At 45.4% G+C, this 24,585-nt stretch overlaps 1 protein-coding gene across 5 annotated transcripts; it reads right to left on the bottom strand.

The window, feature by feature from the left end:
• Window positions 1-3,634: 3,634 nt before the first annotated feature.
• Window positions 3,635-22,072, bottom strand: Ttpal (alpha tocopherol transfer protein like). 5 transcript variants are annotated; one of them, XM_021636296.2, is made up of 6 exons: window positions 21,949-22,052; window positions 17,798-17,906; window positions 16,802-17,264; window positions 12,661-12,854; window positions 10,662-10,772; window positions 3,635-7,616 (listed from the first exon to the last, which is right to left on the bottom strand). In XM_021636296.2, exons 3-6 carry the CDS (start codon window positions 17,247-17,249, stop codon window positions 7,338-7,340), a joined length of 1,032 nt encoding a protein of 343 aa, XP_021491971.1. In that variant the 5' UTR covers window positions 17,250-17,264; window positions 17,798-17,906; window positions 21,949-22,052; the 3' UTR covers window positions 3,635-7,337. The 5 variants fall into 5 exon arrangements, with proteins under 5 accessions (XP_021491971.1, XP_060238855.1, XP_021491969.1 ...); XM_060382872.1 differs by having other exon boundaries at window positions 16,802-17,267; XM_021636294.2 differs by lacking the exon at window positions 17,798-17,906 and having other exon boundaries at window positions 21,949-22,072.
• Between the last annotated feature and the right edge of the window lie 2,513 nt (window positions 22,073-24,585).

Below are 24,585 nucleotides of genomic sequence, written 5' to 3' on the forward strand. Positions count from 1 at the left end.
TACAATTCTAACAGCGGAACTACAGTTATGAAGTATTAGTGAAAACAATTTTATGGTTGTGGGTCACCACAACATTAGAAATTGTATTAAAGGAACACAGAACCACTGTTCTGTGTCAGTCTTTATTTGGAGATGGGTTCTTGTTCTAGGCTGTGGTAACCCGAAACTTGCTCTGTAGGCTAGGCTGGCCCTCCTCTACTCAACTAAACACAGATGTATATTATAGGCAGCAGCCATCATGCCCAGTCTAAAATTTTATCTTCATAACCAAGGCATTGCCAGAAATAGCCTTGGAAGCCAGGGATGGTAGCACATGTCTATAATGCCAGGTACTCAGGATGCTAAGAACTGCCTTGGCTATAGGTCATGTTTCAGCCTGAGCAAAATCAGGAGACCTTATCTTAAAATTAAAAAATAAATAAAGGCATGTAGGTTAGTGGGTGGGTTGTTTGCCTAGCATGTATCAGGTGCTAGGTACAGTCTCAGTAATGCTCCTTTCTCCCTCTTAAACAAGCCATGGACCTGGTTATTGGTAAAACTTTTCAAATCCTAGACCAAATCATAACAGATGTGATTGAAAGCTGGACAGCATTTTTATCTGTAACTAATCCTTGATTGATTGTATTTTGCTTCTTACATAAGCAAAGCTAAGTGTGCTATTAACAGGTGATTTCTGGGTATTGGCAGCAGATGTCTTGTGCTTATTAGCAGGAACTGAAGTTCATTTCTTTACTCTTTTTGTGTTGGCCCACTCATCTTGTAACTCAGGCACACAAATTAGTAGTATACACAGTGATGTCCTGATTACTCATGTGTGACTTCTGCCTGTCTTCAAATGAAGACTAAGATATCATATAGCTGAGGATCTAGCTCAGGGGTAGAATATTTGCCTAGCATGCTCAAAGCCTGCTCTTTAATATGGCCCCTCCCAAACAAATATAAATATATTTATATAAATGTAAATGTAAAATATAAATATATAAATAGCTACATTTGCAAGCAGTGATTTAGAAGTATCTGTTGCTGTGTGGTTGGTGATCACCTCTCTTTATAACTTAAACTGAGGTTTAGAGAAGTCAGTGATTTGCCCAAGGTTACCCAGGAAGTGGCAAAGCAGAGAGAAACCTTGGGCTTGACTTCAAGATAAACCTCATTGCTCCTGGGCCCAAAGTATAGGAGACAGAATAGATAGGAGACACACAGGGGAAGACTGCACTGGTGTCTTTTCCTTTGAGACAGGATCTCACCATGTAAACCCGGCTGCAGTGGAACTGATAAAGACTAAAGACCAAGACAGACTCAGACTCACAGAGTTCTGCCTGCTTCTTCCTGAATGCTGGGGTTAAAGGTGTGTGACTGGTTTTGTCACTACTGTCTTAAGGTCATATCCATAGTGAGTGGCATCCATTCAGGTAAGGACATGTTTTTCTTTTAAAAAAAAAAAAATTTCCTCTAAGGAAAGTGATTCCCTAAAAGATATTGTTACTAGATTTATGGTTTTTTTTTTTACGGTGTGAGGATCAAATCTACTGCTTTTGCTGCAGATCATCTGCCCCATCTCTAAGCCACAGCCCTAGCCCTACTTACCAACCTTAAATACAAGCACTAAAACTTTTACTGCCATTGACTGTGGCAGTGTTCAGACAGTGCCATTTGCTTAGGAAGCCTGGAAAAGTTCTGCCTCAGACCAAGGAGAAATACTTCTGTTGATCCTCACAACTACTTTAAAGTAGAGGTAAAGTGTCAAACTGTTCTCATCCCAGAAAGGGCACGTGAAGAACATGCTCCACTCCCATTCTGTGCATTTACCTGTTACGTCACCAGAAGCCAGCAGTAAGCCTGCATCCCATGCTAGAATTTCTCAACTGACCCAACCACCATACCAGACAGACTAGTCACAAGGACCCAGCTGCTGGAGCATTAACATGCCCTCTATGAAAAAAACAACAGGTAGCAGCTTAGTGTATATGGCACTAGTCCCACTCCAGTACCCCTCAATGGTATGTATATAGGTGCTTCTGGATGAAAATGTTAAATTACTTAAGTCTCTGAAATGAAATATTGTTGGGGAGGTGGGTAATGAAGCCACTGCCTACCGAGGAGATTATTATAGTCAGATAGGAAAGGGTCATGGGGCTCCATTCTTCTTCAAGTGTCTAGAAGCAGTTAATGTTACTAAGGGAGAAATTTTCTTTTTCAAAAGTGTAGCCACTGGTAAATTGCTCATACTCTTGTAAGTAACCGTAATTGAATTCACTGGTTCACACACAAGAAAAAACATGAAGTAATTTGGAAAATGGGATAAGTGGGAGAAAGAGGAGGATAAGAGTTGGTAATGAAATAAACACGGTAAAAATACATATTTGTATAAAAATGTTATAATGAAGTCCATTATCTATACTTAATGTATGAAATGAGCCCAAAGAAGCCAGGCATAGTGGCTCATGCCTGTGATCTCAGCACTTGGGAGGCTGGGAAAGGATTGCCCTGGACTATAGAATAAGACTTTTTTGTCTTAACAAAAGAGAAAAAAAAAGTACATTGGAGGGCAGCCGGGCATGGTAGCCACACACCTTTAATCCCAGTACTCAGGGAGGCAGAGACAGGTGGATTGCTGTAAGTTCAAGGTCAGCCTGATCTATAAATCAAGTCCAGGACAGCCAAGGCTACACAGAGAAACCCTGTCTCAAAACAAACAAACTCTCAGTAGTTAAAAGTCCACTGGGATACACCTGTAACTCCAGCCTTGGAAGGGTGGGAACAGAGAAGTGTATTTTCAGTGTCATAGTTGGTTATATTGCCATATTTGAGATCTGATTGAACTACAGAAGACCCAGTCTCAAAACCAAACACCTCTTCCTCCCAAAAGCACTTACACATTTGTGCATGTTTCTAGAAAACAAGGCAATTTGATACTTTCGTTTTTTATGGAATGGTGTCTTACTTCTTAGCCTTTTGACTAAGATCAAGTGGATCTGACTGTGTTGTCCAAGCTAATCCCAAACTTCAGCCTCAGAATAGCAGGGACTTAGAGGCAGGTCCCATTTTATTCAGTTCACTGAAAGATTCCTCCCTTTCCATTCCCACAGGGATTGGTTACAAGAGTATAAGAATGAGGGATGTGTGCCATTACCCCCAACTCCCATCATGTCCTCCTGATGCAGGATCCAGTTGGACTGCCTGGCTTTGTCCTTGGCAGGCTAATTACATTTTTTGGGCCCCATTTTCCTCATGGGACAATACACTTCATTCATGGTGTCTGAAGATTTAAATGAGATTATGTACTCTGTTCTTGGCACATGTGCCCAGTCTACAAGAGCTCTTTAGGAACCATTGGTTATTGGAAGGTTTCAGGGTCAGTCCAGAGAAACATCTCAGAAGTCTTGGGACTGAAAAATATATAGTGCCTCTACCACTGTGCAAAGCTAAATTCACTTTGCTTCATATACAGCTGGTGTGCTCTAAGTATTCATGATCTTCACTGGCAGCCAGTGCCTACCAGTGTTCCTCCCAACCTCATTTAGAGAGTAGGAAGCTGTACTTGGACCCATGGTTAGGAAACCTGTGTCTTTCCAGGTCACCAGGACTACACAGTGAGACCCTGTCTCAATAACAAACCCACAACACACACACATAGCTTTACAGGGGTTTTTATTATTGGAGACCCAGTCATGCATACTAAAATTACATATTTTCACCACTTAGAAAAATGCACTAGAAAAATAAACTTTTGGTCAAAACAAACACTGAAGTAGATGAATCCACCACATGTGCCTATACTCAAAGCCAAACTGAATTTCAGTTTGAAGTAAGGGGCTAAAATGGTGGCCTAGACTGGTCAGGAAAATAGCCCAGTTCCCACCCATCAGAGAGGGTATTGGAGGTCTTGGCCACTGTGAAGTTTCAAGTATTTTATCTGTTGGGTTTCTATGTAATATGCCAAGAAGCTGAGGCACATCTACAAGAATTCAAAGCAGCTACCACTAACTGCCTGATAGAAAAAGCCTCCAGTGAGATTGAAAACACACCCATGGGTCCTCAGGTAATTGAAAACAGTAAATTTGTGGTTACAAACCAGTAAATATGACATCAGCTGCAAGTCACACTGGACCTTCCTGGGAGCAAGTTCCCATTAAGAAGAAATAGTTGACTGTGCTTCTTGCATTTGAAGCTGAGCATTTCTGAATCGTGAGAGCAAAAAGAAATTTACTTGAGATTTACAAAGTGAACGGATGGCAAAAACTGAGAAGCCTTAGCAAGATGCCTGTTCTGAGCAGCGTTTGGTGTTCCTGCCTAACATGACCAGGCACAACTACACTTTTTATCAACTGAGTTAGCATTTTCCTTCCTAAAGGAGGTTTCACAAGAAAACCTGAAGTGCTGATGACTTCAAGATGAGGTATTATAATAATGACAACAGCAGTGTAGCTGTTGCTGTCCAAATGAAAAAGCAAGTTCCATGAAAGACCAGGATGAAATGACCTCTGCCCAAACTGCCTGCCGGGTAATAAAGCTGTCTCAGATATTCAGAGAAAATGTTTCTCCAAGTCTGAAGAAACTGCCCTGTAACCGGAGGTGTTTACAAACCTAGGATGAGATGTAAGTGGTCCAAACCCACCTGAAAGCATTTCTGGCTGATTCTCTGGATTTTATCTGTATCCCTACATGAAGGCAGAATCATTTTCAAGGAAGCTGAATTTCCTTGAAGTCTATAGTGGACTTGGGCAAGAGAAGAAAACTATATTCCCACACTAATATAGTTTAAGCAACAACTCACTTGACCTACATTCTTAAATAACCTTGATTTTGGAGGGGGGTGCTTATAAGAAAAGCAGAGTTGAGTATCCTTATGGCTAGAGAGCCAGTTAGGAACAGGGTGCATACACCTACATTCTTAAATAACCTTGATTTTGGAGGGGGGTGCTTATAAGAAAAGCAGAGTTGAGTATCCTTATGGCTAGAGAGCCAGTTAGGAACAGGGTGCATACTTGAGTGTACAAGCCTCTGTTCAGTGCTCAAGGTACTAAGTGCCACACTCAAGGTTGTTCATGAAGATAAAGCTAGAACCCACTTCTATTTCACTATCCTTTTTCCCTCCCAATACCACATGACCTTAAGTTTTAGGAAAAGTTCATTTCCCGCTGTCTGAAATATCTACAGCTTTACCCTACAGTCGGATACTCACAAGTTCTTGCCTAGTGGCTCTATCACTGTTCCCGTCAACTGAGGCCTGCTGCATCTCTGCTGCTCAGCATAGGGGTTGCTTTATTTTGTACCAGGAGGTCTTGGTCTCATAGCCTGCTTCAAACCTGAGGTCCTAAAACTGATTTCTCCAGACTCAGCAAGCAGCAGAGCAGCTGGGGGAGACAGCAGATCCAGCTTCCTCAGAGGCCTGATGGAATGGCTTCCTCTTGATAACCAGAAAGACCTTACAAATGGGCAGAATTTCTGCTCCAAGATTTCTCCCCATAAGCCTGTCACTTTGTTAAGTTGAAAAGACAACTAGCTAGTTGCATGAGAGGACCTAAACCAGGCAACCTGGTGGGGCTGAGGGATTGATCTTTACCTTTGACTTTTTTTTCCTCCTGCTATCTTCCCCCTTAGGACCTAGATTCTCCCATCCATGCTGCTTAGTTCGGAGCCATCATGGGCCTTTTCAGATGTCTGGGTGGTTGTCCTTTAGGCAGAAAACCTGCCAGGAGCTAAATCAAATAGCAGAAACTCGGTAGCAAATTGTCTCCATGGGTATTCAAGAAGGGTATGTTTTGGCACTTGAGCTTAGGCAGGACCTAGAAGATCAAGGATTAGCATCTACAGTGAAAAGAATGCCCCCCAGAATTGGCATTAGTGAGGTAAGTTTCCATAAGAGCTTCTGTAGAAGTTTTGGGAAATGCTGTAAGGGTGGAACAGTTTAGTAACAACCGACTGACTGACCTTTGACTCTCAAAGCACTGTCTGTAAGGTCTATGCAGTGCCTGCTTAGTCTAGTAAATGCACAACCAACAGTACTTGACACTATTTAACACCATAATACGTGATGAATACCAAAGGAAACAGGTCTAAAACCAGGAGATAAATATCTCACTCAATGCTTGGGTTAAGGCTAAAATCTTAACAGGTATCTAAAGTGCCCAAATGCAGAGCTAACATTCTGGCCTACCGGTCCTCCCACACTAGACAAACACTCACTCCATCATGTCTGGGAGGGCAGGCCCCCCTAGGTAAACCAGCAATAGCCTGCCCCGGTGTGTTTCTAGGGACAAAAACTGAGGAAGCCCAAATCTGGCAATTACTATGGCTGTTTCTAATATACTAGTAGTGTCTCCAGGATGGAAGGAGTTTGTACAAGATTTGTGTACAAGAGTTGGTCAGCCTCACAAAAGCCATCCCTTTCAAGCTTACCCATCATTCTTTAAAAGTAGTTGGTTACCACCAAGTCCCAGGAACATACTAGTTTCTTTGAAGGCAGGGCCAAATGGTGATACTCCTTTACATAAGGCTTATATATATCACATACACAAAAAAGACCCCAAGAAGAAAACCTAATGATTTTAGCACCCCCAAAGGCCCTCATTCCATCTAGCCTCACTTCAGAAATAACAAGCTGAGACTTCTGTCTTATCCAGTCACACTGACTCCTAGTCCAAATGCTTTTAGCCATACAGTACTAGAATCCAGTATTTTATGTTGACCTGTACGATTCCATAGAGAACCACAGCTAAGGCTTTATGGGTCTGAGAAGTTTCTATTGCAAAATTCAATCCTGGAAGCCTCTGGCTTCCAAATTTGATCATTAAGAACTGCCTGTGTCCTGTTATTTCTACTGTTCAGTTAACAGTGCTTTCCAGACCCAGCCAAGGACAACTAGGTCCTGAACCTTTAACTTTGCTCATGATGTGCAACAGCGGTCAACATCTAGGGCTTATGGGAAAGAGACTCAAAAGTCCCATATGTGGCCACATTTCAGGATTGGCAATTTCTTCAGAGTTATGACCAAATTGCTTCAGTGTTCCAAATTGCTTCAACCAGGTTGTCTTCTGGTCACTTCAGAGTGACTTTGACTCTGGTTGCTTCCAAGATGCATAAGAAACAGAGCTTCTAGACTAACAGTTGCAGACTAACAGGTCCAAACATTTGGGAATCACCAGGGCAATTTCCATATCTTCCCTGGAATAACCTGGGTAGTCAAAGGTCTGCCTGCGATGGGCTTGCCCTTGAATCTCTATAGGCAGCTCCGCGCTGCTGTATAATGATGGAGTGAGACTGAGGCCTTCGCATCTTAGGCCGTGTGCATTTCTAAGGAAGGGATTGTGCAGGGTGACTCTCCCAGCAGAGTGCTAATAGCAGGAGTAGAGTTGGGACTTGACGGCTCGCATGGAATCATCACACTGTGCATCTGAGATCAGCCCTTCAGTTGGCAGGGGCTGCCCCAGGAGACTATCGCAGGCAGGCACAGGCTGGCAGAACTCTTTTACAAAATCATCCTCCGAGGCCAGCAGCACTGCGTTCCAGGTAGCAGTGTCCAGCTCTCCAGCTGTGCCCCCATACTCCTTGGGGAGGATATTCCTTGGAAGGTTTGTGTGGAGAGAGTTCAGGTCAGACCCATGGAGGAAGAACTAAAACAGAACATTGTAAAAAGCAGACTCAGCAGCTGTGATCACGGGCACAAATAGCCCTTCAACATTCCATCATGGGGATGGGGGAGCATGAGGACACTCCTTCCTGAGGCGCTATAAGCAGTTAATGGTTGCTAGGGGAGGGGGGAGACATTTTCTTCAGTGTTGCCGCCACTGATAAGAGCTCATATTCATGACATTGTAAGTAACCCTAAACAAACTCTTTGGTCACCAAAACAGACAAAAAAGACATGAGGAAAAGGATCAGTGGGAGTGAGGAGGACAAGAGAGTAACGGAATGAAAATGCCATAAAGAAACTGATTATTGTGTATTAATATTGCTAATTGTGCAGATAAGTTGTTATTTTGTCAGCTTGATACAAGCTAGAATCATCTGAGAAGGGAGAACCTCAATTGAGAAAATATTCCCATCAGATTGGCCCATGGGACATTTTCCTGATTGATGACTAATGTGGAAGGCTCAAACCACTGCAGGCATTGCCATCCCTGGGAAGGTGGTTCTGGGTATATAAAATAGCAAACAGGGCAAGCCTGAGGAACAATCCAGTAAGCAGTATTCCTCCATAGTCTGTCTTAGTTCTTCCCTCCAGGTTCCTGCCTTGGCTTCCCTCAGTGCACTGAGAGCAGAGATAAGTAAAGCCAGATACTCTTTCCTCCCAAGATCCTTTTGGTTATGGGTTTATCACAGTAACAGAAACCTAATAATTTTTGTTGTTGTTGTTTGTTTTTCGAGACAGGGTTTCTCTGTGCAGCCTTGGCTGTCCTGGACTCCCTTGGTAGACCAGGCTGGCCTCAGACATACACATGTTCTGCCTCTGCCTCCTTGGGTGCTGAGATTATAGGCGTGCACCATCACGCCTGGCTATAAAAAATTTAAGCACAGACAAATATGTGCAGGGGAATCAGTAATGAAACAATCTCCCTGTGATGGGTGTTCAAATAAATATGCTCTCAGTGAAGAAATTTCCTCAGCCCCAGGAGCCAGGACTGTATCCTCTTCCACACTTCACTGAGTGGACCCCCAATACAGCCACGATGCGACTACTTCACTCCCCCCTACCACTCCTGTGCCACCATCATTTCTCAGAGCTCCATCTGTCTCCTGCCTGGCCTCTCAATTTCTAGCTTTGTCTCAGTACAGTCCCCTCCTTTCAGTGTGGCTCAGGTAATGTCACTATATTTATAGTCTTCTGATGTTCCCACCTCACAGGCCCACAAGGCCTGTCACATACTGGCGCTTTAGTTTTTCAGGCTTCAACCATTCTCTCCATTACTCAGCTCCAGCCATGCCAGCTTCCTACCTGCTCACCCAGCGTGCTGGGCCCCCCTCCTGCACTTCAACATCATACTGTGTTGGTCTCCCAACTGTATGACTTACTCCCTCACCTCACAAGTCTCAATGGCACCAGCTCTCACTACCCTAGTGAGTGCACAACACCTTCATTACACAATTAATCCACTCTCTGTGTGTTTTTCCAGAGTGAGAATCTTTGGGCAGGAATTTGGGCCTGTTCTTCCCATGTTTCATGGAGAAGTTGATCGATTATACTTTTGAATGTGTCAGCACAGAAAGGAGCAAATGAACAGCATTGTGGACCACAAATAACACGATTTCAAAGATGGAAAAAAATCTCTGCAAAGGCTGCATGGTAAAATGCAAATAGTCTTTAGGAATTGTGATAGGTACTGTTAATTGTCAAAGTGACAGAATCACTTGGTAGACAGGCCTCTGGGCATGCCTGTGGAGATTATCTTCATTGCTGTCTTTACTTCCTCACTGTGAGCCAAAGTAAACCCCTTTGTTCCTTAAGTGGCTCTTGGGTGTTTTATGACAGCAGCAGAAAGGTAGGACAGGAACCAACATGGATTCATAGCCAACCAGCAGTGCTCAAGTCTAACTGCACAGAATGACTGAGGATCTTTACACTCATACCATGCTCCACTCTGTTTTGTTAATGGGAAGGGCCTGAGAATCTAGATCTAAAGTTTTAGCTCTGTTTATGTCCTCCTCCTCTTCTTCTTCTTCTTAGGTTTTTTGAGACAGGGTTTCTCTGTGTAGCGCTGGCTGCCCTGGACTCGCTTTGTAGACCAGGCTGGCCTTGAACTTGTATAGAGATCCAGCTGCCTCTTCCTTCTGAGTAATGGGATTAAAGGCCTGTTAAAGGCCTGTTCCACCACCACCTGGCTCTGTATGCTTTTGTTTTGAAAAGATATGGAACTGGACTGGAGAGATAGCTCAGAAATTAAAAGCACTTGCTGCTCTTCCAGAGGACCTAAGTTTAGTTCACAGCACCCACATCAGCCAGCTCACAACAGGTCTGTAACTGATTCTGGGGGGAGCTGATGCTCTCTTCTGGCCTCCTTGGGTATTGCATACACATGCTCCCCCACCCCACGCCACCCCACCCCATACACCACAAATGAAAAGATCTTTAAAAACATAAGAGTATGATGGAGAAATCTTAATGTCTCTGGGTAGAGGGAAGGAGAATAAAAATGCTATTATCACATTTCCATCAGTGGCCCTGAGGAAGATGAAAAGAAGAGGGGTCAGAAAGGAGGCCCCTCTTTTAAACATGTCATCTAAGGCTGGCTGTGTAAGTCAATGGTAAAGTATTTGGCACACATGAAGCTCTCAGTCAACGATGATCCACCTGCTTGATTACCCATTTCTTCCCTTCCCTAGACCCTCTTACACATAAAATGCAATGTTGGTTCACAATGCATAAGCCAGGAGACCAGGAAGTCTAAACAGAGCAGAGAGGCAGCTGACGATAAAAAATCCCACCTTCAGCCTGGGCTGCCTGAGGTCCTGTTGTAAACACAGCACCCAATCCTGTTCTTACTATTGGCAGACTGTGTATTCTCACTGGTTCCATTTTCCCCTCATGAAAAGGATCATGTTTGTACTTTCCAGGTTAGTTCCCAAACAAAAATGATGTCCTAGGTGTCACAAATCAAGGGAGGAAAAAAAAAATCAAGGGAGATTTCTTAAAAGTATCAAGTTCAAAGAACATCACTCACCCTGTTTGCTATTTTTTCCTTCAGAAATGGTTTTATGATGGCAAAAATGCCTTTAAATATTCGAGGTTCGTTCACTATGTGGACTGCTTTTATCCGAATGGGGAAGCCATCCTGTGGGTGGGAGGGACACCATGTTAGAACATCTGTAATATCTGCAAACTGTCCCCTCCGCAGCTGCCCTCCCCATCTAAACTGTAAAAAGTCCAGCCCCAGTCCTGCCTGACTCTCACAGCCTCCTCAGGGCCAGCCATGGTGTGAACAAACAGGAAGACAAGTTTTGAGACAGTCTGGGTCCGAAGGGCTAGCAAAGAGGTAGGGAGCCCTCCTATAGCAGCAAACAACAGCCCAAGTCCGCAGAGAAAGAGTTGCAAAACAATAGGCCTTCCAGGTCAGAGCTGTGCCAGTGTACTTCCCAAGGTCCACCACATACGATACGAGGCAGGGTTGCTGGGAAACACATGAGCCAGAGCGATGCAGAGTCAAACAGGTTTCTTTACATGAATCTGGTGGCTCAGGCCTGTAGCCACAGGAAGCTGAGGTAGGAGGATTTTGAGTTCAAGGCCTGTCTGGTTAGTATGGTGGTTTGCATGAGCTGTCCCCCACAAGGCTTGGGCATTTGAACACTTGGTCCCACTTGGTGGCACTGTTTGGGAAGTTGAGGCATGACCCCCTGGAGGAGGCATGGCCCTGGGCACGGGCTTTAAAAGCATACAGCCTCACATTATTTTGGGTGTTCTCTGCTTTGTGCTGCTAGTGAAGAAGTGTGCTTTCAGCCTCCTGTCCTGACACTGTGCCTGACTCTTGATGCCATGCTTTCCTGCCGTGATGGACTCATTTCTCTGGAACTATGTGCAAAATAAACTTATTTTCCTATAAGCTGCTTTGGTCATGGTGTTTTATCACAGCTACAAAAAAAGTAACTAATATACAGAGTAATTTCAAGGATAGCCAGGGCCACTTGGGGAAACCCTGTCTCAGTACACTGATGTTTGCAGTGAAATTCACAAGAAAGGGACACATTAAGTCACATAGTTCCCAAACTAACCTAACCCTGGAATTCTGGTCCTTTCTTGGTGATCTTACATTAGTAGAGAAATAGAAATACAGACTCAACCCCAACACTGTATGTATGTGTTATTCAGCAGGAGCCATTAAAACACGGAACTAGGCGCTGGGAAAATAGCTCAGCAGTTAAGAGCACTGACTGCTCTTCCAGAGAACCTGGGTTTGATTTCCAGCAGCCATTTGTCAACTGACAACTGTCTGTAATTCTAGTCTTAGGAAATCTGACACTTTCTTCTGGCTTCCTCAGACACTAGGCATACACATAGATATACATACACCCAGATATGTAAAATAATTAAAAAAAGAAAGGTAGAACCAGGGAGGTAGCTCAGTGGTAGAGTGGTTGCCTAATTAACAATGATGGAGCTATGCCTGGTGGAGGAGGATTAGGTCAGTCTTTGACTACAAATCAAATTGAGGCCAGCCTTGACTATAAGAGATTCTTCTCAAAAGCCAAATAAAATGAGCAATGTGGAAGTGGTCTGTTTATGTAAGTTGATTCACAGTGGGGACTTGGACATCTGTGGAAGCCAGTAACAGGCACTTGCACCATTGGCACCTCAAAGCTCACAAGAGGCAGCACTCAAGGGACAGGCCAGTAAGCAAGAGCTCAACCTCTTGTAGCTGTGGGATGAGGAGCAGGCTACTTCTCAAGCCCTCAGCTGCCCCACCTATCAAAAAGGAAAACAAGTTCTTGTCTGCCTCAGAGTGTTCCCTGAAGGACCGAACTGCAATGACAGCGGCATTGAAGCACAGATAAGAGGTACCTTCTGCAGGTACCTGCGGAGACGTGACAAAAAGGACTGAAGATTATTCCCACTGACGGTGGGAAGTGAGGTCTGTGTAATCCTCCATAAGACGACAGTAAGGGGACAGGGCTGTGGCGGAAAGCAAAGAACCACAGCTAGGGGTACATGGTGAACAGGAGCCATACCTGAAGGATGCCAATCACCTTCTTGGCTATAAAAGGACCAAAATGAGATGCTTTAGATAAGCTCACTCCTTTGTAGTCAGCGAGAATTACAATTCCGTTCACCTGGGTCTCCTCGGACTGAATGAGTTTTTCTAATGTCAAATAAATGGCTCGGATGTTCTCGGTAATTGGGTAGTTGCTCGGTATCCATCTGTCTGAGGTCACAAGAGATAGACCGCGTTATAGAATGAATATAAACATGTATGCAGAGAAAGATACATCTTCCAAAACCTTGGCCTTACAATGAAAGATATTCTTGTCACAATAATCCTGCCCAGCAGCTGATGTTTCGTAACCTCCCAAGCCCAGCAGAACATCTGGAGATGAAACCACCACTGAGTGTTGAGGTTAAAAGCATAAGCTCTGAAGTCAGACATGCTGGCCTCTGACTGGCCGTGTGACTTTGGGCAACATGCTTCAGTACTCTGAGCCTCTGTCTCTTAAGTAAACAGGTTAGGCTACCTGCCTTCTCAACCACCTCTGCTTCCTGCCATCAAGTGCTATCACACCACCACCCCAGTTTTCCATTCTGGCCACACAGGTTGCACAGAACTGGCTTGACTGATGACTCCAGGGAGGGTAAGAGATGAGGATTGGCTGGCTAGTCTGGTATGACATCCTAGCCAGAGCCTGTGGTCTGAGCCAGGTCACACTGAGCCAGATGCCATCTAGGGTGTGGTTCTTGGGAAAGGGAAGATCTCTTCCTCCCTCTCATAGCTGTGAAGCTGTGAATCTGAGGCCGAGAGACCCATGAGGCCAGAGGTGGCCTGAGAATGACTCACAAGCCATGGCTGGCAGAGTCACTTCTCCCGTTCTGTCCCCCCAAGTCTAACGATCCAGATGTCACCCAAGTAATGGAGTTCTTTCAGTTGGTTGAAGCTGGCTTTTAGTCCTTTGCCATCTAAAGAGAGGGTCCTAACTCACACACACCTCCAGAGGTGTTACAGGAGGAAGCACAGCTGTGTTCCATAAAGTCCTTCCTCAAATTCCTCCTTGCAGGATGTACGCTTCATTAATATTTGCATGTTTAATGATTCCTCTCTTTGGAAAAAGGATAAAAGAATGGCAATGGTATTTTTGACAGTTAATCACTATTCTTTTTCTCTTCTCACTTTTTTTATTTTTTGGCAGGGGTGAAGGGGTTGAGACAGAGTCTTACTCTGTGTCCAAGGCTGGTCTTGAACTTTCAGCAATCCTCATGAGGGTTGGGATAATAGGCATGGGCCACCATGCCCAACTGGTAACCGCTATTCTCAAGAAAATCTTAACCAAGATCTTATGTCCTGTAGAAAGACAAAGCTTAGTCAGGTGCTGTGGCTCACACCTGCACTCCCAGCACTTGGGAGGTGGTGATAGTTAGAACAGGAGTTCAGGTCTTCTTCAGCTACACAGAAAGTTGAAGGTCAGCCTGGGCTACATGAGACCTCTAAATGCTGGGCGAGGGGGTCCTAGTCCTCAGTGGTATGGCTACTCATACTATCCCCTTGCTCAGGTAAATAATCCCCAATCTATGCTCATGCCAACAGCCCTACTGAAATGCAGTGTGTGCCGTTCCCACTCACCCAATCCCTACAAGGGGCTGAGGCACAAACATTGAGGGCTTCTTGGAAATAAGAAGGGGCTTGGAGATTCAGAGGGAAGGGTGATAAAGAATAATGGGGGATTATGATCAAAGTAATGATATATATGAAATCATAAAAATACATTAAAATTTCATCTTGCTAGCAACAGGATATGTAATATGCATAAAATTATTTTCTTTTTAAAAATATTTTTGAGTATGTGTATATGATACATGTACCCAATTATGTGTGAGGAGACTTATGTAAGAAAGAGCATGTATGGAGGTGAGAAGACAATCTTGGATTGTCACTCTCACTCTCCCCTTTTATTTGGATTCCAGGCTTATGGGGCAAGTGATTTTACCTGCTGAGCCATCTCACTGGCCCTATGCAAATTCTTGTAACAAATTTTGGCCAAACTTGGTGAATAATGTTCACATGAATTAAGCCTGCTGCTATACAAGTGCATATCATCTTTCCAATCACATACACTTCAAGAGCTTAGAAAAAGGCAATGTAAATCCCAGTTAGGAACACAAGTTCGTAGGTATGCTTCCTCCTAAGAAGCTGGGTCAGCAGGGAGGGATCCAGATCTCATCCAAACTGGAGGACAATATTCATGTCACAAGTGCAGCCACGTGCCAGGAGGAGCAGCAGCCAGCATGGTGCCATCTGATAATGCTTCTATGAGCTGAGCTAACAGTAGCAGGAAAAAGCTTGCTGGCTGGTTTCTAGGTCTCCTGGTGCTCAGAAATCTTCACTGCTTATTTTAAAATAAACACCTAATTTTGGAAAGTGCCTAGCACAGCAGGTAAAGCAGCTCCAGCTATGTGTGACACGTGGTGCAGGGTGAAGAGAATGGTCTAGACTGCAGAGACAGTTTGGTAAAAGGCTAGAAGGAAACATGATGTGAGGCATCCAGGCAGAGGGAAACACGTGGAGGTGGCCATTTGGTGACACTCCTTCAGGTGAATCTACAGACAGAGGGCTGCCAGCACTGGCTCACTCTCTGGCCTGCTTAGGAGGAATGCTGTAATCTAACTCTCATTCTTTATGGGCGCTGCAGTGAGGGGCTGCGAGAGGAATGAAGGCTTTTTCCTCAACTGCCCCTGGTGCCCAGGAGACAGAACTAGGAATCAGAAGGCTGGAGTTCCTGCACCCTCCATTCACTAGCTAAAACATTTCTAATTTTTTTCCCTTTTTTAGCTTCTCCTAGGGTCACAGTTTTAAATGCTGTCTGTGGGGAGCTTCCCTGGCTACAGACGACTGTGCCAAAGATCTGAGAAGAGCCAACATGGCAGGAACAGAAATGTGTTTTCATTATCTTTCCTGATACCTAAGCTGCCATCTCCTCTCTACTGTTTGAATAGTAAAGTCAACAGACTAGAAAGTAGAATAAACAGATGTGATAATGTTTATTTATCTTTGAGTCTACCATAGTTCTTTGTGTAATATTAAAAAGACATGGTTTTGTTGTTTTAAGTTGGACACATACCTTTTCCAGCACTGGGGGCAGAGGCAGGTGGATCTCTGTGAGTTTGAGGTCTGCCTACTCTGAATAGCAAGTTCAGGACAGACAGGGCTACATAGAAACTTCATCTCAAAAAAAAAAAAAAAGAAAGAAAGAAAGAAAGAAAGAAAAAAGAAAAGAAAAATAAAGAAAAGGAGAGAGGGAGGGAGAGGGAGAGATACACATTTTTTTTTTTAAAGTAAGCTACACCAAGTAGCATATGAAGTCAAGGGGTTCTGATCATAGCTCAGTGGCACAGCTCCTAAACAGCTGGTGCAGGCCAGGGTTCTATTCCCAGCACTGCAAAAATAAAGTGAATCTTGTCAGGGTTTAACCCAACAGAGGAAAGGAGGGGTGAGGGGAGGAAGGCACAGAATAGGCACTTTCCAGGCTTTTGTACAGCCCACACTGCCTCACTTCTATCTGTACTCAGCTCGCTCAGGGCAGATGCTGGGAGGGGCTTGGTAAGCATGTTTGCATCCCATGACCAAGAGCAGATTCCTCAGCCCACTGCAGTCTCTCCTTTGGAAACCTGGGTTTGCAATGACAGAAGTTCACTGGGTGGCCAGGTGAGCCTGAAGGCTGAGAGGGGCCAGATTTAATTTCAGGAGGAAAAGTATGGAGAGGCTACTGGTGCCAAGCACAAACAGTGCAAGGGTCCTATGCTCTGGGGTCGAGGTCCTGGTCAGAGTGGCAGCATCTTTGGAGCTGTTTCTGCCTGATTTGGTCAAGTCTTCCTTGTGGTCCTCAGGTAGTCTGAGAAAAGTTTTACTATGTGTAGTCAAAAGAGCTTTAAGACCAGCCATGGTAGCTTACGCTTAAAATCTTAGTACTTAGGAAGTAGAGGCAAGAGGGTCAGGAGTTCAAGATTATCCTCTGATACAGTGAGTCTGAGATCAGCCTAGACTGTTTTAAAAAGCCAAACCCAAACAAGAAAAGAACTTCACTAAAACAAGGAAGTGGGAGGAACTATGAGAGAAAACAGGGTGAAGGTCAGACCAATCTCAGAGACCACACATCCCCCTAGTACCTGGTCGGATGCAGAGGACATGGCAGCCCCTGGGGTCGGTGTGGGGCAGCACCGTGAGGAATCCGGAGTTGAGAACATCTTTCAGGGCCGAGGGTCTCAGGTTGCTGAAGACCTCTGGCCAGCTCCGCCTACAGCCATGGTAGTTGACCAGCAGCTGCAGGGCCCGGTCATAATCGAACTTTCGAGCCCGCAGGAAGCGCAACAGGAAGGCATCATCCAGCGACGTGCTTAGGTACGGGTACTCCTTCCGCACCATATCTCGAAGGGCCTGCACATCCCGGAGTCTCCACTCGGGCTTCTCCTGAAGCTCTTCTCTGGCTTTGGTGACCAAGTCTTCTGTCAGGGAGCACACATAGCTGGGAGGTTCGGGCGGAGGAAGTGGCAGCTCATTTTCGGAGAGTGAGGCCACAGAGGGGCTGGTTCTCAGTGAGTCACTTTCTTCTGACATTAGCTATCAGGGTCCCTGCTGACACACAGGCCACAAGTGAGGTTAAGAAAGTGCAGCGTGCAGCCAGTGGTGGTGGCGTACTCCTTTAATCCCAGCATTTAGGAGGCAGAGGCGGGTGGATCTAGATGAAGCCAGCCTGATCTACAGAGTGAGTCCAGGACCACAAGGGCTACACAGAGAAACCGTTTTTTCTTTTTCTTTCTTTCTTTCTTTCTTTTTTTTTTTTAAAGCACATCATGGGTCTTCTGTTAATGGTTCAACAGATAACTTTTACCACATGAACCTAATGACCCAAGTCTGATCCTGAGATCTCATAGAAAGATTAAGAGAGAGAATTAACCCCATTGGTCATCTGTCCTCTCCAGAAACTTGGTATGTGCATATTCATAAACTTACATGTATGTGTGTGCAAGTAAGTTTTAAAGGTGAAACACTGATTACATGGGACACCAGGAGCAGCAAATGGGGGGAGGGTGCTGAGGGTTTTTTCTAAGTTACCCCAGGGAGGTGAGCCCCAAGGAGGAATGACTGTGGCCTGAATCACATACCTAAGTCAAATCCAACGGCTAAACACTATGCCTTCCTTGGAAGGCTCTTCATAGAGGCTTGACTTGTCGTTACAGAAATGTGAATGTTAACAACTTTGAGATTCAAACCCTGTTTAAACAACAACAGACAAACAAACAGGTTCTCTAAAACACTGGTCAGAATATAAACAGAATCTTTCCAGAGAGCAGTTTGTCAATACTGAAATTCAAAACTAGGCTGGAGAGATGGTTCAGCCAGCAAAGTGCAGTTTTGATCCCCATTATTTACATAGAAGCCAGGGATAGCTGCATGTGAGTCTGTCGCTCCTATGCTGGAGGAATCGGGGTGGGGTGGGGCAGAGAGAGGAGGATCCCTGGGGCCCACTGGCCAGGCAGACAAGTGGAGTGAGCTCCAGGTTGTTAGACTGTCTCACAATACAAGGTGGAGGGCCAGCAAGATGGCTCAGGAAGTAAAGGCACCAGACACCAAGCCTAACAATGTGAGCTTAAACATACATGGTGGAAAAAGAGAATCGACTCACACAAGCTGTCCTCTGATCTCCCTCCACACTCGTACTGTGGCCTGAGTATGCCCCCCCCCAAATAACTAATTGATCAAGGAAGACAGCCAACATTGACATCACACAGAGAGATACAGATCTTCATGAACTGACATATGAAGAAAAAAGCCAGAAGAGAGTACAGTTAAAAAAATTCACATTTGTGTGAAAGGAGATAAAAAAATCTTATCAACAGTTACCTCTAAGAAGTAGATCTGAACAACTGGACATTTAAGAGATTTTTTTTTAAACATACTGTTTTGTTTGTTTTGTTGGGAGACAGTCTCACTAACATAGCTCAAGGTGGTCTGAAACTTGCTTACCCTCTTGCCTCAGCCTCTAGAGTGCTGGGGTTACAAGTGACACTGTGTACAATTTGCTTGAATTTTCCTTTTACAATGTAATTTACTATAGTGATTGTGGGAATGTCAGATCTGTTGCTAAGGAAATGTAACGGAGGGGCCCAGCTGTTGTCCCTTCAGTGGCACTATCTAATGAAGGCCACACTTTGTACAAACACCCTCTAGTTAGTGAGTGACCAAATAACTCCAAAAGGCAACCGTGGTTCAAGGGCTGTTGGTCTGGCTGGATTCTTCCTGTCTAAACTTCCTTTCCAGGGTCCAGACCTGCATCACTGACTGGAGGCTCTTCCTTTCTCATCTCCATTCCTCTATCGGTGTAGGCACTCCAACAAACTCCACACACTGCCTGTCCATCTGTGGATCCTAGGGCTTGATTTGGGAAAACCTGCACTGACACACTATTGAATGAAAAAACGGGACAGCTTCCTGCGCTCTCCTGGAAATAAGCTGGCAGCAGGGCTCTCTGGCTGCAGAGCCTAAGCCTTTGTCTGTGAGTGGATGCTGATCTTTCATCGCATGCTCAGCAAGGAGTGGGAGCGATCTCAGAGTCCTTGTACATACCTGTAATGCCCTGGCTGAACTCCCTCTGGCCCACTGCAGCCAGAGACCAAGCAGGCCATGCCCTCCAAATCTCAGGTTTACCCACTCCATATCTTGAATTCCATCGGCTAGCCCCACTAGCTTCTTGCACTTGCTTCCAAATGTATGTCTTCATTCTGTGCATATTCTGGTTCCTCTCAATGGTGTGTTGTTCCTCCAGCTCCTCCCAACCCACACACATTCACCCTAAGTCCTGACTGGATGACACACAGGTCCCCAACAAGTATTAAACATTCATGCTGTACAAGGTTCTTTTCCAGGCACTGAGGTTGCAGAAATCAAGGAAAACCCTGCTTCATTGAGCCCAGTAGAGATAGGAGGAATTCCTAACCATGATATGCAGTCCACTGTCATGAAGAGGAAGAACAGGGAGTGGGCTCAGGTTTGCATTTTTAAATAGGTCAGTCAGAGAAGGCTCACCTAGGTAATATCTGAGCAAAGATGAGAAGACAGGAAGAGCCAAACACATCACGTGGTTGGGTGGGGGCATGTGGAAAATGCCTGGCTTTTTTGAAAAGCAAGATGCCCACCCAGTGCAGCCAGAGTTAAGGAAGCAAGGTGAGAAAAAGTAGATGGATCCAGAGACCCATTGGAGGTAGTGGCCAGGGTAGGTCAGTAAGAGCTTCAGACTTTTGTGCTGAGTGAAGAGGGGCAGATCGGTTTCGACATGATTTGATTCCTACTGAAAAGGATTGCTCTGTTGTCTCAGGGATGAACTAGGGGGGGCAAGATGGCTTTCTTGTAGCTCCAGCCTGGCTACCTGAGTTCAATCCCTGGAACTAACTTCACTGAATTTACAAAACCCATGTAAAAGTGGGAGAAGACCAACTCAAGGCTGACTGATGACCCCCACCTGTGCCATGCTGTGTGCACCCACACATCACACAAAGTGATAGTGAAGTGACTTCAATTTTAAAAATGAACTGTAAGGAAGTGACGATACAGAACAGTGGTTCTCAGCCTTCCTAATGCTGGGATCCTCATGTTTTGGTGACCCCCCCAAACATAAAATTATTTTCGTTGCTACTTCATAACTGTAATCTTGCTACTATTAGGAATCATAATGTCAATATCTGTGTTTTTCAATGGTCTTTGTGGGTCATGACCCACAGGTTGAGAACCACTGATATAAAAAGATTCAGCAGTTCTGGCGAAAGGGTACAGCGACATGAAGAAGACAGCCTGCACTTACTCTAGGCTGTCTGAGCTGCCCAGACATGAGCTCTATCGTCTAGCACATCTCCCATGCTTGTCATGTCTGTGGGTAACCAGTGTGTGATACTCAGGTCTTGTTCATTAACCTGAATGTAGCCCCTAAAAAGGTATTAAGACATAGAGGACCCACACCATAAATACTTTATTTTAACATACTTCGCAGAGGTAAGCGGAGCAAGGAATGGGACAATCCTGACCTCACAGGATCTATCCTGGGCTGTTTCCAAGCCTGGAATGCCAATTCACTGCCTACCTGAGATTGACTGTCGTGCCACAGGATAGCCTCAAAGGCCCTTTCCTTTCCTCTCCCGCCCCTCCCCTGCCAGGGAGGACAAACTAATAACCCACCCACCATTCTTGAACTATCTCACACACCTAACACCCTCTGCATGAAAGTTCCTCTCCATGTTTGCCACCACCCAGACAATTCATCCTTTTCAAGGCCCAAATGCAACGGCATCTATTCTGTGAAGCCCACCTGGCTTCCTCAGGGTGAGTTCCTCCAGGTTTCCACAGCACTGCGCACCTATCTTTAGAAGTGTCTGTTCGGTGTCACAGGTGTTTACATGAAACCCTTCGGAGTCAGTTCCCACCCATTCATTTATCAAAGAATTACTGACTGCCTCCTGTATGAGTGAGGCATTGTGCTGATGGATGCTAGGGACACAGCAGAAAACAATGAACCCTTGCCTCGTGCAGCTTACATCACGGAGGACTGGTGCGAAGAGGTCATACAAGCTTGAGCGTTGTCTCAAACTCTGCACCGTCCACCCATTTTTCTTATTTCTTCCTGTGTGTTGCTGCAGATAAAACCCAGGATGACAGGCACCACTCTACCACTGAACTACCCGGTCAACTTCACATTTCATCTTTGAACTATTGAGCGAGCGCACGACCATCACTGTTTCCACTTTGCAAAGGAGGAAACAGAGAACTTGCCTGCCAGGGTCACCACAAGCCCCAGTGCCGGCTTATGACAGCACTCAGTAAACATCAGGGGAAGTTTGGCAAGCCCAGTGAGGCAGAGCTGATCGTCAAGCCCCACCCAGGCCTCATCATCTTTATCGTCCACCTGCAGCTTCCTGTTGTGTCCCCAAGGGCTCAGCAGTAGCTGTCAGCCTGGGGGAAACGACGTGATGGGTGGCCCTGGGGACAGGACACAAAGCCTGACATCCTCTCCACCTGGCGCTACCTCTCTGTGGAGCATTCCCTCTCTCCTACAACAACAGGAGGCAGGAAGCCATCTCTCTCGGAGCCCCAGAGACCTCCGAGCAGCTGACAGCGATCCAAGGTCCCTACTTCCGGTCTTCGCCCCCTCCTCAGGTGTCCCCATTTCCTGGGGTCTCCCGCCCTTCTGGCCCACTTCCGGCGGCCTCGCCCACTCCGGTCCCTATCTCTGGCCCCTAGGCGCACGCACGGGCTCGAGGGCACTCACCAGCCCGGCGGCGGGCGGAGCGCGGGTCACGGCGGCAGGAGCCTCGGCTGGCAGCGCGCGCAGAACAGACCCGCACTCCCCAGCCGGCCGGCCCGGCCCTCGCGCCGGAAGTGACGCTCAGAGCGCGCGAAGGCGGCGCCTACCTGGGAGTGCGCGGGAGTGAACTTTGCCTGGTTGGCTTGGGTCTGTCCCCATCTGGTGGCCCTGGGCCGTTCAGCCGTGTGTGTAGATAGGGAAATTGTCCTGGAGGAGGAAAACAACAGCTTCCCTAGAATATACTGCCATATGCCCACTGTTCTACATCATTTTCTCATTAAGTCGTCACGTTTATGCAAATCCCCCTACTTCATGACAGGGAAGTGGCAAATCGGTGCAGAAAATAGTTTCAGACTCATACCTAAGGAATATCATTCCAAAACTCCTCAGTTCTTAGCTGACATCTGGACTGTTGTTGGTGTCAATACGCCATCAGCTGAGCCACTTTGGCCAAATGCCCTAGCTTCCTGGCCTCAGTTTCTTCGTGAATAACACGATTCTTGTCCTGGACCCCAACTCAGAAGCTACTTGTTTCCTGCTTTGGGGCTCACAAAGTTAACTTCAAACTGCAGTAGTTTAAAAAAGAGTTTACTGGCTCTATGTCTGGCGCATTAACTACCCTCACCATACACATATCCATGTTTTGTGTAACTGTAATTTGGGGGCAAATTTCTGAGGTTCCTCTTTCAGGGAGAGTAAGGACAATGGATCATTTCTAGAAATAAATTCTGGTGTTGGAAGAGAATATCGGATGCAAAGGGATACTTCTAAGTTACATCTTTTTTTCTCTACCTTATGAATAAGAGGAGTTCTAGGGTAGTGGGCAGTGACCAGCAGGGACACAAAGACACATGGGTTTTGCCAGATGTTAAACTGCATGTGTGGGAGGAGTGTGAGGTGGTCTGGGAATCCTGAGTTGTGTTTATCTGTTTGTTTGTTTGCTTTTAATATAGGGTGTCATTGTGTAGACCAGGCTGGCTCCCAACTCATGATTCTTGTGCCTTTGCCTCCTGAGTGCTGGGGTGTCAATGTGTGCCACCACCCCAGGTCAGAAGTCGTGAGACCTGTGATCTGAGGTTCTCTCCAGTGCCCAACCTCTAGGTTGCCAAATAGAATACAGAACACTCGGTTAAACTGAAATTTCAGATAAACAGAGGTCTGTTTTTAAGACTGGGTGCCTTAGGTAACATCCGGAACACACTTATACTTTGGAAACCTTTGTTTCTTAGAAACTCAAATTTAAGTAGGTGTCCCATTGCTCCCCTTGCACCAAAGAAGTGTATAAGCATATAAACACAGCTCACAGGTATCCTTCCCCCTTGTCTTTGGGACACAGTTTTGCTTTGTACCCCTGGCTGCCTTGGAACTCATTGTGCATTGAACACGGTGCCTTCAAACGTACAGTGGCTATTTTGCCTCTGCCTCCCAAGTTCTGAGATGACAGATCTCAGCTGTCATGCTTTGCTACAAACTATACTCTCTTAAAATTGTACATTTTGTGTATGTGTTCGCACACACTTATCACGTGCATATGTGGAGGTCAGAGGGCAGCTAACAGGAGTCAGTTCTCTTTCCCCCATGTAGGTCAAATCCAGGTCAATAGCTTGGCAACAAGCATCTCCACTGATCAAACCATCTTGCTGGACCCTCTTTTGTTTATTTTAATTTTTTGAGATATTTTAACGTGTTTCAGGCTGTCCTGAACTATGTAGCCGAGGATGAGCCTGAACTCCCAATTCTTTTGACCCCCACAAGGCATTACAGTTGTGAGAGTCCTGCTTGTTTTGAAATAAGTAATTTTTTAAAAAGATTTATTCTTTATTTTTCTTTTCTGCTTATGGGTGTTTTGGCTGCTTTACATTTGTGCACCACTCTCAGAGGCCAGAAGAGGGCATTGGGTTCCCTAGAACTGGAGATATAGATAATGGGTAGCTGCCATGCCAGTGCTAGGAGTAGAACCCCCGGTCTTGTAGAAGGGCAGAAAGCTCTCTTGACTGCTGAGTCATCTCTCTAGACCCTTGAAAGAATTCTTCAAGCTACAAATTGAATTTGACTTTCTGTAACTGTTTTGTTTTTATAAGACCCAGGTTTTTAAAAAGTGAAAACCAAACTGCTTACCTCCCTAAGTGGTGTGTGTGTGTGTGTGTGTGTGTGTGTGTGCTTGTACATACTCAGGTTGTGTGGTTTCTGCACCAGTAGACACATAGTAGGCACTCACTGTGTGTCCCCTGTGACTCATCAGAAAGAATTAGCTGTATGATCTGAGAAGCATCAGCAACACGGCTAGAAATGCTTAGGTTTCTCTGGGCTTACTGTTGGTCAGCCATGGATCCCAGAGCATCTAAGATGGCGGACTCTCACAGCTCGGCTACTTTTTTAATTTCCATTTTTACATGGCTCAAAGAAACTACGTGTGGCCACACAGGATCTGATAAAGCATTTTAGCTTTTTTTTGTTGTTGTTCTTATTATTTGTTTTTAAATTTACATTTACATACATATTTGTTAAGTCTGTGTGTGGCACGTGTATATGTGATGTGGGTGTTGGTGTGGCGCATGGCACACGTGTGGAGGTCAGAGGTCAACTTTTGGAGAATCTTTT

This window comes from Meriones unguiculatus, chromosome 4 (genome assembly GCF_030254825.1).
Source record: "Meriones unguiculatus strain TT.TT164.6M chromosome 4, Bangor_MerUng_6.1, whole genome shotgun sequence".
NCBI classification, from domain to species: Eukaryota; Metazoa; Chordata; class Mammalia; order Rodentia; family Muridae; genus Meriones; species Meriones unguiculatus.

What these genes read in the sequence shown, in the direction of transcription:
- Ttpal (XM_021636294.2), bottom strand. Translation starts at nt 17,249, where the DNA reads ATGTCAGAAGAAAGTGACTCACTGAGAACCAGCCCCTCTGTGGCCTCA. An exon ending in TGTCCTCTGCATCCGACCAG is followed by an intron (nt 12,855 to 16,801) that starts GTACTAGGGGGA and finishes TTGTGACCTCAG; the next exon opens with ACAGATGGATACCGAGCAAC. An exon ending in AGGTGATTGGCATCCTTCAG is followed by an intron (nt 10,773 to 12,660) that starts GTATGGCTCCTG and finishes TCCCACCCACAG; the next exon opens with GATGGCTTCCCCATTCGGAT.